This window comes from Bactrocera tryoni, chromosome 3 (assembly GCF_016617805.1).
Source record: "Bactrocera tryoni isolate S06 chromosome 3, CSIRO_BtryS06_freeze2, whole genome shotgun sequence".
Lineage (NCBI taxonomy): Eukaryota > Metazoa > Arthropoda > Insecta > Diptera > Tephritidae > Bactrocera > Bactrocera tryoni.
In genome coordinates this window covers 46,763,034-46,778,882 of record NC_052501.1, presented here as the reverse complement: position 1 = coordinate 46,778,882, position 15,849 = coordinate 46,763,034, and the positions used below count along the sequence as shown (strand labels likewise).

The following is a 15,849-nucleotide window of genomic DNA, read 5'->3' as shown; positions in this document are numbered from 1 at the left end:
TAAGCTATCCGGCTATGAAAGTCAGTAGAGTGGATTTACTAAGTAAAATACATCATATATATACAAATATCATATAAAACTTTTCTGTCCATTTATGTCGAAGATATCATTTTTATTTATCGGAACATGTTTTTTTCAAACTCCTGCATTTGTTACATACATAGGTCTGAATGGCGAATTGTTCCTTTATCTAATTATAATAATAAGTTTTGAATCATAAGTATTCTGAGCCTACACAGACCATAATAATTCACATTTTTTCTTACTTTTGAGTGAAGCCTACGGTTTAAGCTGTCACTTTTGTTAGGAATGATGATCAGGATGATCTTTGTATCGAAACATAGGCCTTCAAAAACGCGGAAAGCTATGGTTTGACGTCTTCAGAGCGTTCTGGTAGTATATGAGTTCATTTTCCCTGACGGTCAAAACAGTTAATAATTCAGTTTTCAAGATAAGGAACTGGAAGCATTACTCGATAAAAATTTTTGTCAAAAACTAGAAAAGCTCGCAGAATCTTTGGGAGTTTAAGAGCAGCCGGGTACATTCGAAGCAAGGAATTGGGTACCATTTGAATTGAAGGCAAGAGATGTTGAAATATGATCTTGCATGTCAGAAATATTGCATCAGTTTTTGACTGTTTATGAAAAATGGATCCATTACGATAACGCTAAAATCACATTGAAACACCAACCACGTCAACGGCAAGGCAAAATACCCAAGATGCCAAGGTAATGTTCTGTATTTGGTGGGTTCATAAGGACTCGCAGTATTATTATTTTCTGAAACCAAGTTAACGCCGTAAAATGTCCGGAATGTGCGACTGAACACGATACAATAATTTTCCATCATTTTCATTTCATTTTGTTTATTATTGTCCGTCAGGCAGGTGTAGTTTGTTGATCCAGATGGCCAATATTTTGAAAAATAGAATGCATGTACATGTTTTTCTTGTTCAAATTAAATAAAATAACTCTCGAATATAGTTATAGACTCTCACTCACTTTTATAAGAGACCTTTACTTGGATGTGTTTAATATACAATAAGAACACCAGAAGACCCCTAAAACTGGGAACATTTGACGATAATCATCTGTTATCCGCATCTATTCAAATGAAATATAATGTCTGGTTAAAGAATTTTTTTTACAGATGTGATAATTCCGCTTTCTTTCATATAGTTGAAATACAAACAATCGTTGTATTATACGATACTTAACAGAAGAATCTTTATACTACTGTGATCATATTGAAAGGTGAATTTTGTCCATTTCATCTCCTTCAAAGTAATCCCCTCCCTCAGCAATACATTTATGCCAACGAATTTTCCAGTCATCATAGCACTTAGAAAAATCCTATGTCGTGATGGCCATCAGAGCTTTTTTCGATTCAGTTTTTATATCTTCAATTGAGTCAAAACGGTGTCCTCGGAGTGGTCATGTGAATTTGCTGAATAGCCAGAAGTCACACGAAGGTAAATCAGGCGAATGCGGTGGTTGCGGCACGATATTAGTTGAAAATGTGGCAAAATGTTCACGAATAACCAATGCCGTATGAGATGGTGCATTATCGCACAAACACACGCGTATCTCATATACTAATGAATATTTTGACTTTAAAAGTACTACCAACTTACAGAAAAAAAATTTACCGATTCGAAAAACAACCGAGGTATATTTCATCATTCATTTCAATTTGATCACAGTACTTTTAGGTACGCAACTAAGTCCTCGTTTTTTTTTAATGAAAATGCAATTTTATTGTAAGGAAATGGTAACAAATAAGTTATTAGAAGTATTGCCCATCGCTTGGTACAACTTTTTCCTATCTTTCTGGCAAAGCTCGAATACCCTTATGCTAAAACTGTTCATCCTGTGATGCTATCACCATAAATCAAGCCATTTCTCGATGTCGTGTTGTTAGTGGCTTCTGAGCTTCTGAGCCAGACCAAGTGCCATTGCAAGCAAGAAATAATAATCAGCCGGTGCAATATCCAGGGAATCCAGCGGGTGGGGTAGGACTTCCTATTTAAGCGTTTCCAGGTAGGGTTTAACGGGTTTGTCAACGTGAGGCGGAGTGTTGTCATGCAGCAGAATCACTTTTTGCGCCCCACCTGATATTGAGGTTTGTAGTCGCATGACTTGTAGTCGCTTTGAAATGACCTCTTCTTGCATTTGACACGGATCCTCATCAATCAACGTCTACAATTCTTCGTCTTCGAAGGTTTTTGACTTTGCTTCTCTCGAACGGTCAGTAATATTGAAATAAGAAACTCAATACTTCCTGCAAATGACGATTATTCACACAACCAAAAGTATATGACACACAAAAAAAGTCACTAATGTTGAAACACAGTTTCTTTTTCAAATGTCTAGGATCAGTTTATCACGTTTGAGATACATACATATGTATATCAAAATCGATTACCACCAACTGCTGCGCACCTAATAATAATATGGAATAATATTTTTGTATTAATAAAAAATATAATTGAAATATTCTAAGAAACATTTTATTAATTTTTTATGCGTGGCTTTGTTGCTTATAAACTAGCAACTCTCAACAAAATAACCAAAACAAACCACTCAAAGTTACTCACTCGTCTTTCTCACATCGTCAATAAATAAAAATCTCTCAGCGTTTTTGGGTTGGCTTGGCTAATCTCACACAACCAGTTGGCTCTGCTCATTCGAACAACAAAGACAACTGCAGCTGACCGGATTAGTTGAAAATTCGCTAAGTGAAATGCGAAAGTGAATAAAACATAATAAAGAAGCGAATTGTTTTGTTGGATAAAAATAAAAAACTAAACAACAAAACAAGAACAAAAAAGAAAACATTTCTGTAAAAATATCTCAGCGTTAGCAAAATGCAATCCCAAATCGAACTGGTTGAAATAAGTTTGAGTGGACCAAATACACCGATTACACCAAGCACCCCGGAGAAGCGATTCGAACAGGCCACTGATGCAATTTTAAGTTATGTCCTCGGCGATACGGTGCGTGAGCGTGATGAGTATGATCCCAGCGTGGAAGAATCCTTGCAGAGACGCAATCAAACCAGCACCGCTTGGGCACCGAAGGTTAAGGATGATGGGAATTTTTATTTTGCCGTTGGACCGAGTACCTATCAGATACGTTGTCCTCTCTGTAAGCAGCGTGCCGACAGCGAAACGGTGCAAATGAGCGGCATCTTGGGTCATCTCAGCTGTTTACTCTCCACATTGTCCTGGTGCGTGTTTTGGCAGAAAATTTATATTTTTAATTTATATATGTTTATTTCACAGCTGTTTTCCAATATTCTCGTTGTCCTTTGTCTATCTGTGCCTGCAGAGTCGCTTGAAGAGCAAACGCATGTTCTGCAATAGATGCGGCGGCCACCTAGGCTTCTACTGGCGGCCTACTTGAGCAAGATTCTTTTATTATAGTACCTTAGTAAGGCTTTTAATTGTTTTGGTCTAGTGCTTGCAAATAATTTTATGAATCTGTTTCGAATAATTTATATGTATATAGATAGTATTTTTTTAACATTTAAAAATAAAATAATTCTGTACATATTTCTTTTTTATGTTAATTAATTTGGTTTTACTCAAAGCATACATTCATACATACATATGTATTTTTGATAAAAGTTCAGTTTTTTAAGTTTTTGCATCGAAATGTTGTGTCTATTTCACTTTACATATGAATAATTGTACACACTTATATATATACATACATTGTGACAAAAAAATCCCCGGAAATTGTAAATAAAACACAAAATATTTAAATATTCCTCGAAACACTTCTCATAAGCACATTTGGAAGGGCATTCAGCTTCTTCAGCGAATTTTTGTTTTATCTCTTCAATCGACTGAAAACGGGGTCCATTCCAATGATTCTTGACTTGTTGGCATGGCAAACTCATTAATCCATTTCTCATCGGCAGTCATAATGCTCTCCAGGAATGCGAGATCGGAATTCGCACGATCAAGTATGTCAAAAGAGACCTGTTTAATGTACTCTTTTTGAAAAATGTTCACCTTTATCGAGAAGAGTCGAGCAAGAACGCGTTTTATATCCCAACTATCCACTAAAATCATACAAACGAACTCGCGATAAATGTTGAGCTTCTTACCATCTCTCTTACACTTGTCAGACGATTTTCAAGCACCATATTCTTCACTTTTTGAATATTTTCATCAGTTAAATAGGTCGAAAGGTTTCCAGAACGAGGCATGTTTTCAAAGATCTCTTGACCGTCTTTAAAGGCTTTTATACCACTCACAGGTTTGTGTTTTTGAGAAAACTGAATCACTGTAAGCCTTTTCCAACATTCACAACAATTTCACACATGAAATTGGGTCAGAAATACAAAACTTGAGACAAATTCTTTGTTCGATGTTCTTATCTATTGTAAAAATCTCAACACACTTCTGAGATCGCGTTCGTATGTGATTTAGTAGTTAAGGACAGTCCTACCAACTTAATAAAAAGGCATGGTTTTAAAATATTATTTACGCGGGGAATTTAATTACAATTTCGGATCGCTTTTTTGTCACAATGTATGTACATTTGCGCATAGGATCGAATTGTTAGAAGTCTATTTTTATACGACAATGAGTATAGAGAAGACTAAGTAAATTGCCATAGGCAACAACAAACAGAAAGAACAGTAGAAAAATTATTCTTCGAAAAAATTTAGAATCGCGCAAATTTTATATAATTAAATGACAACGGCATGTAAATAAAAATATGTATGCTTTTTATTAGGCGATTCTACATGCGATTTATCAACACTCTCACCCAAAATCCACACAAAAATATCTTACCTGTAAATCACAAAGGGAGCTGTGTCAAATTGGTAAAATTGCAGAAGTAGTTCAAAATTTCATCCAGAATTTATATCAATTCTTGGTGCAATTGCTTTTCCTGAACCACACAAGGATTTGCCTCAATCACTTCAATATTAACAATTTTGTTCGGAGAACATGAATTTGCATAATAATCTGGGAAAATCGCGGCATGACGAAATGTCGAATCTCTCTGAACACACTGACAAAATTTGACAAAAATCCGTAAACAAAGATTGCCGTCGACTGTCACTATTTGTAGACACGACGTATCGAGCGTAAAATTGCTTATTAAGAGAAGTTAAAATCACAAAAACTGTTTTTGGATCGGTAAAATACTCCGAACTGCCTGAAAGCACTTATTGCAAAAGGTGCTAAACAAAAACTGAAGTTAGTTTGTTGCCATGGATATCTTAGATATCTCAGATAACGACATTATTCGTGGAAATTTTGGACGTGCTCTTGTTTTTAAGACAATTGCGTATCTAATATTTTAATAAATATCGGCTTGTTAGTAAAAAAATATAGTTTTCCAGTAATGATTAGCGTTCATCCTCATTTTGAAGCTCCTTACCAAAAAAATAAAACGTTTTAAGGCTTTATTAAATATCAAACGCCTAGTTAACTACCAACAGTTTACTCAATAAAAAATCTCGTTATCGTTTCAGAAGTAATTCGCATTTACTACTCAGAAACAATGATGTTGCCAAATACCCAGATATTGGTACAATCTACCAATGGATGTGAATAAGGGGGGAAATATCTCCACAAAAGTTATTTGTTTAAAATGAACTCAGTGATGTAATGCGACAAACAAGTTAAGAAAGATTAAACAATTTACCAAAGCTTTGGACGCGGAAGGATATTGTTTTAGCGACATTTGTAGAAAAATTTATGAAAAATACAGATTTCATCAAAGTTATGATAAGCTTTAAGATTCCAAAAAAATATGGGTAGCATGTAAGATTATATTCGCAATTTTCTTCTTCTTAATTGTCGTAGACACCGCTTACGCGATTATAGCCGAGTTAACAACAGCGCGCCAGTCGTTTCTTTTTATCGCTACGTGGCGCCAATTGGATATTCCAAGCGAAGCCAGGTCCTTCTCCACTTGGTCTTTCCAACGAAGTGGAGGTCTTCCTCTTCCTCTGCTTCCCCCGGCGGGTACTGCGTCGAATACTTTCAGAGCTGGAGTGTTTTCGTCCATCCGGACAACATGACATAGCCAGCGTAGCCGCTGTCTTTTAATTCGCTGAACTATGTCAATGTCGTATGTCGTATATCTCGTACAGCTCATCGTTCCATCGAATGCGATATTCGCCGTGGCCAATGCGCAAAGGACCATAAATATCGTAGTCCTTATTTCGTTTGCCATGGTCGTCATCAAAAGGGGGGTCTCTTATCCGAGGCAGTAGGTAATCTTTCATTTGCTTTTTACGTGGCGGTTCCCAAACCCAGCGCACAACCCTATGTAGGGGATGTTTCGCCTTCTCACTTTAGCTCGCCTTCGAACGGATGTTCTTAGGCTACCCAGAGGATACTTGGTCAAAGACCGGAAGTTGTGAGCTGCTTGAGCCATGTGTAAAAGAGTCGGTTCTGGCCACTCCCAAGTGAATGGCGATCAGAGAACTTTCCTCACTTTCGTGAACTTCTACACATGACTCCATCCTCCAATTCGCAATGATTTAGATAAATTGTTGAATAATTTTGGTGAGAAAATTTACTATGAAACCAAGGTTACAGCCATTAAGGTAGCAGCAGGTCTACTGCTCCGAAGTGCAGCCTCTTTCAGAGAATTGACCATTCACTGAGGCAGCAGAGCGGCGATATTACCCTCGAACTCGTTTAGGGTTGGTCGAGGAGTTCCTAATATCGCTATCAATAGCATCAAGAGTCTTTGAGATAAGACTGGTATGTGACCAGGTCGTAGGAATCGCAGGATATTGCAAAGCTTAATAGCTGTGCTACCATCGGTACATGCGCTGTCGCAAAAGCCTTTTGGTCCAAGGTCGATCGCATGAGATCTAGTGATCTAACCTCTCCCAAGTTATGGGGCGTTTAACAGGCCATTGCCGTATTGGCGTCTATACAGTAAGGTTGTGAGAAGCTGCATGAAAGAAGATGAGGTGGAAATAACTCAACACTTCCTTCTTGACTTGACACTATGGAGCGCATATCTTCAGACTTCCAACCGAACTGGCGGGAGTGGAACTTAAACGCCTGTGCAAATTTGTATTGGCAACTAAACGTTTTGTTAATTTATAAGTTCGACCACAGGAGTTCTTCATTTTTATATCTACATATAGCATATAAATATGCGATCTTTGATCAGCCATCTAAACTAACCTGAGAACAAAGGAGAGCTGTTCCACTATGATCTTAAAGTGATAGAAGGAAGGTATTATGGTTTATGTTACCAATCCTATATAGCTGATTACTGCTAATCCTTAAAAATATATTACTAACAAAAAATTATAAAGGAAGAACGAGGAAACATATCGGTCCAAGAAAACGCTTGGTTTTATTTGCAATGAAAAATCGAAGCAGTGTAATACATACTTAGAGATTTACCGGGCTGTAACTGCTGATCCAAAGTAATTTTTACTAAAGCCTCCATTTTCCGCAGTTCATACATCTGCCGAGGAAACATTTGGATTGTAGTTTATTGAGTTTTTTGGTCGTAAAATCGAATATAATCTATAAGTTTGGCATCGAGCTAGAGAACATAAACAAACTCTAATTAAACAAAGAGGAAAAACACATTTTTGTAGTGTCACAGCGTGATGAGTTGATCACTGAAATATTTTCAATATAGTAGGACTCGATCGTCAGGTAAGTAAATAAAATATGCAACATTATTATAGTTAAAAATAATATTTGTATCATAAATGTATGTATATACATAGGTATGCTCTAATTTGACTTAGCACACAACTGTTGCTGATGTGCCCAGATGCTGCCAACAGTCTTACGGATTCGCCTCGAAAGCGTCACAGTATCAAAGTGTGGCACAGCCAGAGCAATCGAAGCGAGGAACGCAGTAAATTACTCAAAACCTTTTCATTGTAGAGAGTGAACATTTGCTCTTTATACTATATACCTATACAAGTATTTGCTTGCTGATCCCATATATAATCCAACACTATTTATATTCCCTCAATTAGCTTGAGTGCCCACTAACGAAGAGGCAGCCAGAGCAACAACAAACATCAGATGAAATGAAAGCAACCACAATAACAATGACAGCGTCAACGCCAACGACGCCAATAGCAAGAGCATCAAGTGGTGAACACATAGAGCGCGACAGACTGCAACAGCACGACAGTGAACTGAAAACGTCGTTGTTCATCTTACTACATGTACATTTTGAGAAGCAACAACAACAGAATGGCCGGCATGTACACAAAACAACACAGTTGTCCATTTTGTATGTACACAATTTTGTTGTGGCCATACTAATTCCTTTCACTTCAATGAAATTTTAATATTTTGTTCAAAATGAAATTTTTTATGCAAAAAATAAGTAAATAGGTAAATATTTTTGCTTTAAATTATCAATTGTTATTACAAATGATATAATAGAGCTATAATATAGCTATTTTATGCTTTTATTTGTAAAATAACGTCAAGTTTGTTAGAGCTGTGAATAATTTTACATTTTACATATTAGTGGCATCACCACTCTACCTCCTATTTCTATCTTCCATTCTACTGTCAACTCTACTGTCGTCCTACTGACGTTGGCAAAAATAGGAGGATATTGAAGTTAGAGAGAACGACAACTGTTGTCCCGCAGTCGTGTAGTCGTGCAGCTGTCAAAATAACACTGCCCTTAAAAACGTGTGTATTTTAATATTTGACAGATGTAGTTTGCAGTCTGTCGCGCTCTATGTGTTTACCACTTCAGTGTTGGCTGGCAATGTCGCTGATTAACAATTCTATGTATTGTCAGTTGATCGCTTTGCTTTGACGGCATTTGTAGCGAAATTCGAAATATGTACCTGGTGCTAACGCTCGCTAAACGTGTTGTGAAGTGTTGAAAAAAAATTACAAAAATTAAGTTAAAAGTATTAAAAATATTGCCGAAATTGAGAAGAAAAGAAAACACTCCGAGAACTCGCTTACACATTAGACTAGCGTTAGACAGCTGTCAAAGATGGCAACCACACCGTCCACTGTCATTGTGACGATTGACAGTAATGATGGCGCTCTAGAGGATGTGATGCCGGTATTGTCTACGAATGTTGGACATTTACTAGAAGAGCCCGTTGAGATACAGTGCCCGGCTTGCGGCGGGAAATGCCTCACCAGTGTGGAACGGCAGGCAGTGACGTTTCTGCAGAAATGTGTTTCTGTGATTAATTTTTGCCTTTGTTGGTAAGTCATAGAGGAGTGAGCGTAGAATATTGTACACAACAGTATATCATATTTGTTAGTGATCGGGCATAAACAATTTTTTAGGGTTTTGAAATTAGTAAAAAGTAGTAAATTTTGTGAAAAATGACGTAGTCTCCTAAGATGTTTTTGATGACGCATCGGTTATTTCTTCGGCTCGTAAGTTGGCGCCAACACGATAAGCTAAGTTATGCGAGTTAGAGATAGGGTTATACGTATATATAGTATATATAAATAATCAGGATAATAAAACGAGTTGAAATCCGATTGACTGTCTGTCAATGCAAGCTGTACCTTGAGTAAAAATTGAGATGTTGTTATGAAATTTGGTACTTGTGTTTCTTGGCAAAAAAAGTGAAGACGAAAATGACGAAATCGGGAGCTGGGAATGCAGAAGCAAGGTGAACCAGTGAGCAAAAGTTTTTGAAAAAATGGCCGTGCCACGCCCTCCAATAGAAAAATGCACATATCTCCTAAACACTACAGTATCCAAATTCGCTTGGGACAATTGATATAAAAACCCCTACCGCCAGTGTGAAAATGCATGAAATTGGATAATAACCTCGCCCATCCCCATGGAATGGTTCTGTTAGAAATTACTACGGGCGCGATAAATGAAAGTCGATGTGAGCCAGCAACATTAAATTTTACACCCGCTATGATGAAAGAGGGGGTCATAGAAATCGGTGTCAAGATTGGACGATGGACGTTGCACCGTTCACTTTTAGGTGAAATCACATATCTTCAGACCTACTCCTCCAATTTCAACCATATTCGATTACAACCTCGACTACAGTATTCGGATAAAACTGTGTACAAATAGTGCATTTGTGGTATGCCAGCTGAAGTCAAAAACTTGTCAAAATCGGACCACATCTCTTCAAACCCCACCATACCAAATATGTTGGCCCCAGTGCGTATGTCTGACTTTTTGCCGTTAATATTGATCAGTTTGTGAGATATGCAATTGAAAATCGACAAAACGGTTTCTTTTATAATAATTATGTCTTATGTCAAAAATTTGTTGGATCGGATTAATATTTCCCTTAGTCCCCATTTAAAATAAATTAATGTGTATTGCACCTAATGTAAATATTTTCGAATTTCCAATTGACTTTATACCACATACATCGAAAAATGTGGGAGTTATTTCAAGGAAATTCAGAGTCTCTTTGCATCTAAAATAGATAGAATCGTGAAAACTTGCCCTAAACCTCATATAACTAACAAACTTTATACACTTAAAAGTATGAACTGTTTGCTTACACTGAAATTATCCATTATTATTTTTTTTAATCTACTCTCAGTGTATCCTTTTTCTTTTATTTGCCTTTCACATTCATTTTTTCATATACTATAAATGCCTATATTGTAATGTAGTCTTCTCTTGTTTTGACTTTAATAATTGTGTTTTTTCTACTACACACCAGAAATAGGAAAAATGTATGCCCACTGATTTTAAAAAGCCTCTGTGAATGACCTCAGAAGTGACTAATTATTTAAGATTATTCATAACTCCATTAAAGGGGATATCATAAGAATTATATTTCTTTTTAGAGTCAAACTTTAGGGGTATAATTAGTGTGACCACACTATACTTCGGTGAAAGAAGTTGTAAGTAAATAACTCTATAACTTTCATTAGAAAGATATATGACGATTTTTTTCGATCCTATGAAGATTTTTTTTAATAAATTGCGTATCTTTTGATTATTGAAACTTAATTTCTATAAGATTACGAACCTTGCATTACTTAAAATGAGTAAACAGTAGTATGGACAAATATTTTAAGTGTGCGTTTGAATTGTGTTGCTATTCGTAAATACAAATATAAGTGGTACTTAAGCATATCAATAAAATGCAACAGTTATCCATAAAACATTATTTATCAGCAGACTAGTCTCTAAACTTAAAATGCAATTATTATTCATGACAGCCACCAAACTGCAGCAGTGAAAGTATTCACGTAGTAACGAATATTTACGCTCTCCTAATTTAGTAGAAAGTGTCTATAACCTATTAATACTACATACAAAAAACGGCATAGACAAATCGAAGAAAGAATATACAGTATTACCCACTCAATTGAAACATTCTTACAAACTTTTTTAAAAATGCATTTGAAATGAGGATAATAAATGAATGTTAACTTCTCATCATAACTGGAAGCTCATCGGTTACTAATCGCTTAATTGGGTACATTACTAAATAATTCTGATATTGCAGTTCAATAAATAATTCGTAAAACTAGTAAGTCTTACAGAATAGCGCAATGAAACGAATTACGGTAACTATTGAACTTTGCAATATCCAATTGTTTGCTGCTGTCGCTTGCTAAATTTGGTTACTAACTATATGATCTCTGAATGTCTCAGATTACAAAACTTTCAAAGTCTTGGGCTCACTGTTATAAGAAGAATATTACAACAAAAGTTGAACTAGGTTCAGAAAAATTTTGGATAAAATTTTTTCACATTTGTTGTTTTTTTAAAGGCTAATGGATATGTCTTTTGCATAAAATATTTAGTTTTGTGTTTTTTTAAACATGTAGTTTTCAAGAAAAAATGTAACACATTTACGTATGATTTTATGCCAAGAATTCAGATTTATTATAAAGAAGATAAGGGTTTGTCATTTTGTTTTAAAAATGATTTTGAGTAAGTGACCGACGTAGCTGGATCTAATGAGTTCCAGCCGAGAAGTAGAATTTTCGACTACTTTTTGAATCAATTGGGTCCGCATATCAAAATTAAATGCGCCGAATATTCTTTTTCAAGACGTCTTAAACTTATATGGGTAGACAAGCGACTTCCCATAAAAATAGTCCAGATGTTTTGATTCGCACTATTACACAGGCTTTCGACGCGAGGTAACCAAAGGAACCAAAGGTTGTCCACATCAACATCCTCCAATTCAGGTACCAAAAATGTAATTAGTTATGGCTATATAGAATTCCTCACTGCAACATTATGGCCACTTTCGGTTTTGAGGAAATATTGATTAATTATTCCCCTCTGCTAATGCAGCCGCTGTGACTTTTTGAAGATGTGACGGCGTATCAAATGATAGCTTGACTTTGTTTATTAACGTACTCATTCTAAAAATCCAAAAGTGAGCTTCATTGTTAAACAAAATTTTCGTTTAAAAATCAGAATAGTTGACCTTCTCGTTTTAGGTGCATTCGTGCGAACGTGTGACACACTTGATAGTCATTCGGTTTCTATTTGATCGATGATTTGGATTTTGTAAGCCCGCTACTCTAGATCCTTACGCAAACCTTTCAATGAAGTGGAAGCTCCTAATGTTGCGCGCGATCACTGTTGGATTCATTCGGGTCTTCTTCGATCCTCTGCTTTTGTTTTTGCACAGCAGCAAAACCGTCAATTGTGTAATTGTAGTGAATGCTACAATAGCAACCAACACAAGAGATTTCAGAGTATGTGTTTCGCGCACTTCACCCAACTTACGGTCATCATATTCGGCCTATTGAGCATACTTGAGGCCCAGAATTCATTATTGGATAATAATCGACCGACTAGAAAATGTCCTGCACGCAGTGAGGAAAATATAGCGGATGTAGCTGTGAGTGTACACGAGGAGCCGTGGAGAGTTCATTCGGCGCCGTTCGCGCCAACTTGCACTGAACTAAAGAAGCTCGACTTTCCCAAGCGACATCACTTCGCTTTATGAGTTTTTGAAAAGTTTCAGAAGGATCCGACGTTTTCAAGCCAAATTTTCTTCAGAGATTAGGCTCCTTTCTTGCTCAATGGGTTTGTAAACAAGCAAATTTGCCGCATTGGCGATGAAGAGCAACCTGAAGAAATTCAAGACCTACCATTTTATACTGAAAAAGTAACGGTTTAGTGTGGTTTGTGGGCAGGCGGAGTTATCGATCCATTTTTCTTCAAAAATGATGCCGGTGAGAATGCTATATTCAATGCGCCATGATAACTGACTACTTGATGCCTGAAATTGAAGCTGGTGATCTGGGTGACATTTGTTTTCAAAAAAACGGCGAAACAGAACACTTCGGTGAGCAGATAAATTCACATTTTGGGCCGATCGATTGGCTACCAAGATCGTAACGATTTCACACCGTAAGACGTTATTGTGGGGATGTGTAAAGTCTAAAGTCTATGCAGATGATTCCGCTTCGATTCAGGTCTTGGCGCAAAACATCACGCATGTAACGCTCTTGTGTTTCATACACGTTCTTGTGTTTGTAATGTTTTTTTATGTGTCCTGATACTTAAAATTCCATATTTCTGAATTTCGAATAAATTTAAAATTCCTAAATAAATTTACCGTTATAACAATTTTTATATTTTCGAAAATTTCCAATCTCACCTAAACCACTCAGAGAAAAATTTATGGGATCTGTATGTAATGCTTTTATAAACTTGTTCACGCTCGTATAATTATTTCCAATGTTTACAATATTTACGCTCCAAAATTTACAAAATTTTTGATTTTAAAAATTTACATATGCTTATTTTTTCTCTCTGTTTTTATTCCACATTCTATGCACTGAAGCAATCCCATCCGTTGGAGTGGTCGCCATGACGTCAACCATTATTGCAGCGAGTGTGGCTGTTACATTGGCCGTTACATAACGTTGAGCTGGTACAAGCGACAGTTATTCAAAATGCAGCACTCGGATGTGGTGTTCGAAAACAAGTGGCAACGCTTTTGCAAAGTCGAGAAGGAGGCGCTCGATAATAAAATACGAGCGAATCAGCAAGCCAAAGAGCTGGTGAAATTGAAGAAGACGAAGACGAGCGATGAGAGTGATTGAAGTCGAGACTCTTACACATAAAATACTAGATATGGATATATTTTATTTTAATTTATTATTTTTGTACATTTATTGTATTTTAATAAATACTTATATTCAGAAAATTCATCAAATGGTTATTTTGATGAAATGTTACAAAAAAAACTTCGAGAAATAAAAAAGGTATAATAATTAATGTTTGAGCGTTACTTTCGTGCTTTATTGATTAATTAAAATTAAATTCAAATAATTAAAAATTGAAAAAAATTAAAAATTTTAATAACTTAAAATTTTACAATAATTTAGCGAAAAACAGCAATGTGGTTAATTGATTTATCAAAATTAAAATATTAATTTAATTAAATTAAAAGTAAAAACAATAAAAATTAAAATTAAAAAAATAAAAATTAAAATTAAAAAAAAAAAAAAATCAATAGCTTAAAAAATTTGCAATAATTTAGAGAAAAACAGTAATTATTATTTCGACTTTTAAAATTACAATAATTTTTTACTTAAAATGAATTTCTTGTTCGAATATGTATCAGGATCTCTAGAAGCTTTTTTACTAATACTCGAATAGAATTTTTGAAGCAGTTTCTACCTCCTACCTCACCTGCCAGAATCATGTTTTGCATATCTATCATCTATATTGAATAAAACAAGGTACACAATACCTTTCTAGATTCGAAATTCTTCATTTAGAAGCACTTATTTTCCTTCGATTTTCGAAGAGTCTCTCATACTATGTCCATTTTATAGCTGATTGTTTAGCTTTAAGTCTTCGATAAGATCATTCCACCGTTAATAAGTCTGTTAGGTCTTAACACACTGATGTAATTTGTAATTACTTATAACTTTCATATATGGTCTAGCTTTTCATATTTTTGGTATTATCTTGTACCTTATTCAAAATATAAAAGAACTTACGAGTTCGAAGTTATCTCAAAAAATATTAATTAAGTACATGTGTATATTCGCAGTTCAACAGGTGAAAGGGACAACCGCTTTTACATATATTTTCAAGTTGTTAGTTAGAACTAAAATCGTAGGTGTTTCCGTGCAGCGGTTGTGAGCACCTGCTTCTGAGATTTGCATAAAAATTGTCGAAATCACTACCCTTTTTCTTCTTCTTCTTAATTGGCGTAGACACCGCATACGCGATTATAGCCGAGTTAACAACAGCGCGCCAGTCGTTTCTTCTTTTCGCTACGTGGCGCCAATTGGATATTCCAAGCGAAGCCAGGTCCTTCTCCACTTGGTCCTTCCAACGAAGTGGAGGTCTTCCTCTTCCTCTGCTTCCCCCGGCGGGTACTGCGCCGAATACTTTCAGAGCTGGAGTGTTTTCATCCATCCGGACAACATGACCTAGCCAGCGTAGTCGTTGTCTTTTAATTCGCTGAACTATGTCAATGTCGTCGTATATCTCGTACAGCTCATCGTTCCATCGAATGCGATATTCGCCGTGGCCAATGCGCAAAGGACCATAAATCTTTCGCAGAATTTTTCTCTCACTACCCTTACTATACAAAAAATTACTCGGAAATTGGAAATAAAACGCAGAATATTTCATTATTTTAAAATTTATTTATGCCAACGATTTTTCCAGTCCTCAAAGCACTCTTCATAAACACTTTGTGAGATGGATTCAGCTTCTTCAGCTAATTTTGCTTTATCTATTCGATTGTCTGAAAACGGACTCCATCGAGCGGCCATTCAGTTTGGGGAACAAGAAGGAATCACACGGAGTTAAATCTAGTGAATACGGTGATTGATCGATTGTCTTCATTGTATGTTTGGCTTTGATTTGCGGTCACAATCGTTGCTCGATGCGATGGTGGATTATCATTGTGTAA

General features: G+C 35.9%; 2 protein-coding genes across 2 annotated transcripts; both read left to right on the top strand.

The window, feature by feature from the left end:
* Window positions 1-2,686: 2,686 nt before the first annotated feature.
* On the top strand, window positions 2,687-3,531 carry LOC120771547. The gene is made up of 2 exons (XM_040099602.1): window positions 2,687-3,228; window positions 3,284-3,531. Exons 1-2 carry the CDS (start codon window positions 2,867-2,869, stop codon window positions 3,402-3,404), a joined length of 483 nt encoding a protein of 160 aa, XP_039955536.1. The 5' UTR covers window positions 2,687-2,866; the 3' UTR covers window positions 3,405-3,531.
* A 5,262-nt stretch (window positions 3,532-8,793) lies between these two features.
* On the top strand, window positions 8,794-14,116 carry LOC120771469. Its single transcript, XM_040099486.1, has 2 exons — window positions 8,794-9,205; window positions 13,756-14,116. The coding sequence occupies exons 1-2, from the start codon at window positions 8,985-8,987 to the stop codon at window positions 14,015-14,017; spliced, it is 483 nt and encodes a 160-aa protein (XP_039955420.1). The 5' UTR covers window positions 8,794-8,984; the 3' UTR covers window positions 14,018-14,116.
* The last annotated feature ends 1,733 nt before the right edge of the window (window positions 14,117-15,849 follow it).

Excerpts from the sequence above, each read along its gene's own strand:
- LOC120771547 (XM_040099602.1), top strand. The coding sequence starts at position 2,867 with ATGCAATCCCAAATCGAACTGGTTGAAATAAGTTTGAGTGGACCAAAT. Across the intron at positions 3,229-3,283 it reads TTACTCTCCACATTGTCCTG|CTGTTTTCCAATATTCTCGT; the intron begins GTGCGTGTTTTG and ends TTTATTTCACAG.
- LOC120771469 (XM_040099486.1), top strand. The coding sequence starts at position 8,985 with ATGGCAACCACACCGTCCACTGTCATTGTGACGATTGACAGTAATGAT. Across the intron at positions 9,206-13,755 it reads ATTAATTTTTGCCTTTGTTG|CAATCCCATCCGTTGGAGTG; the intron begins GTAAGTCATAGA and ends TATGCACTGAAG.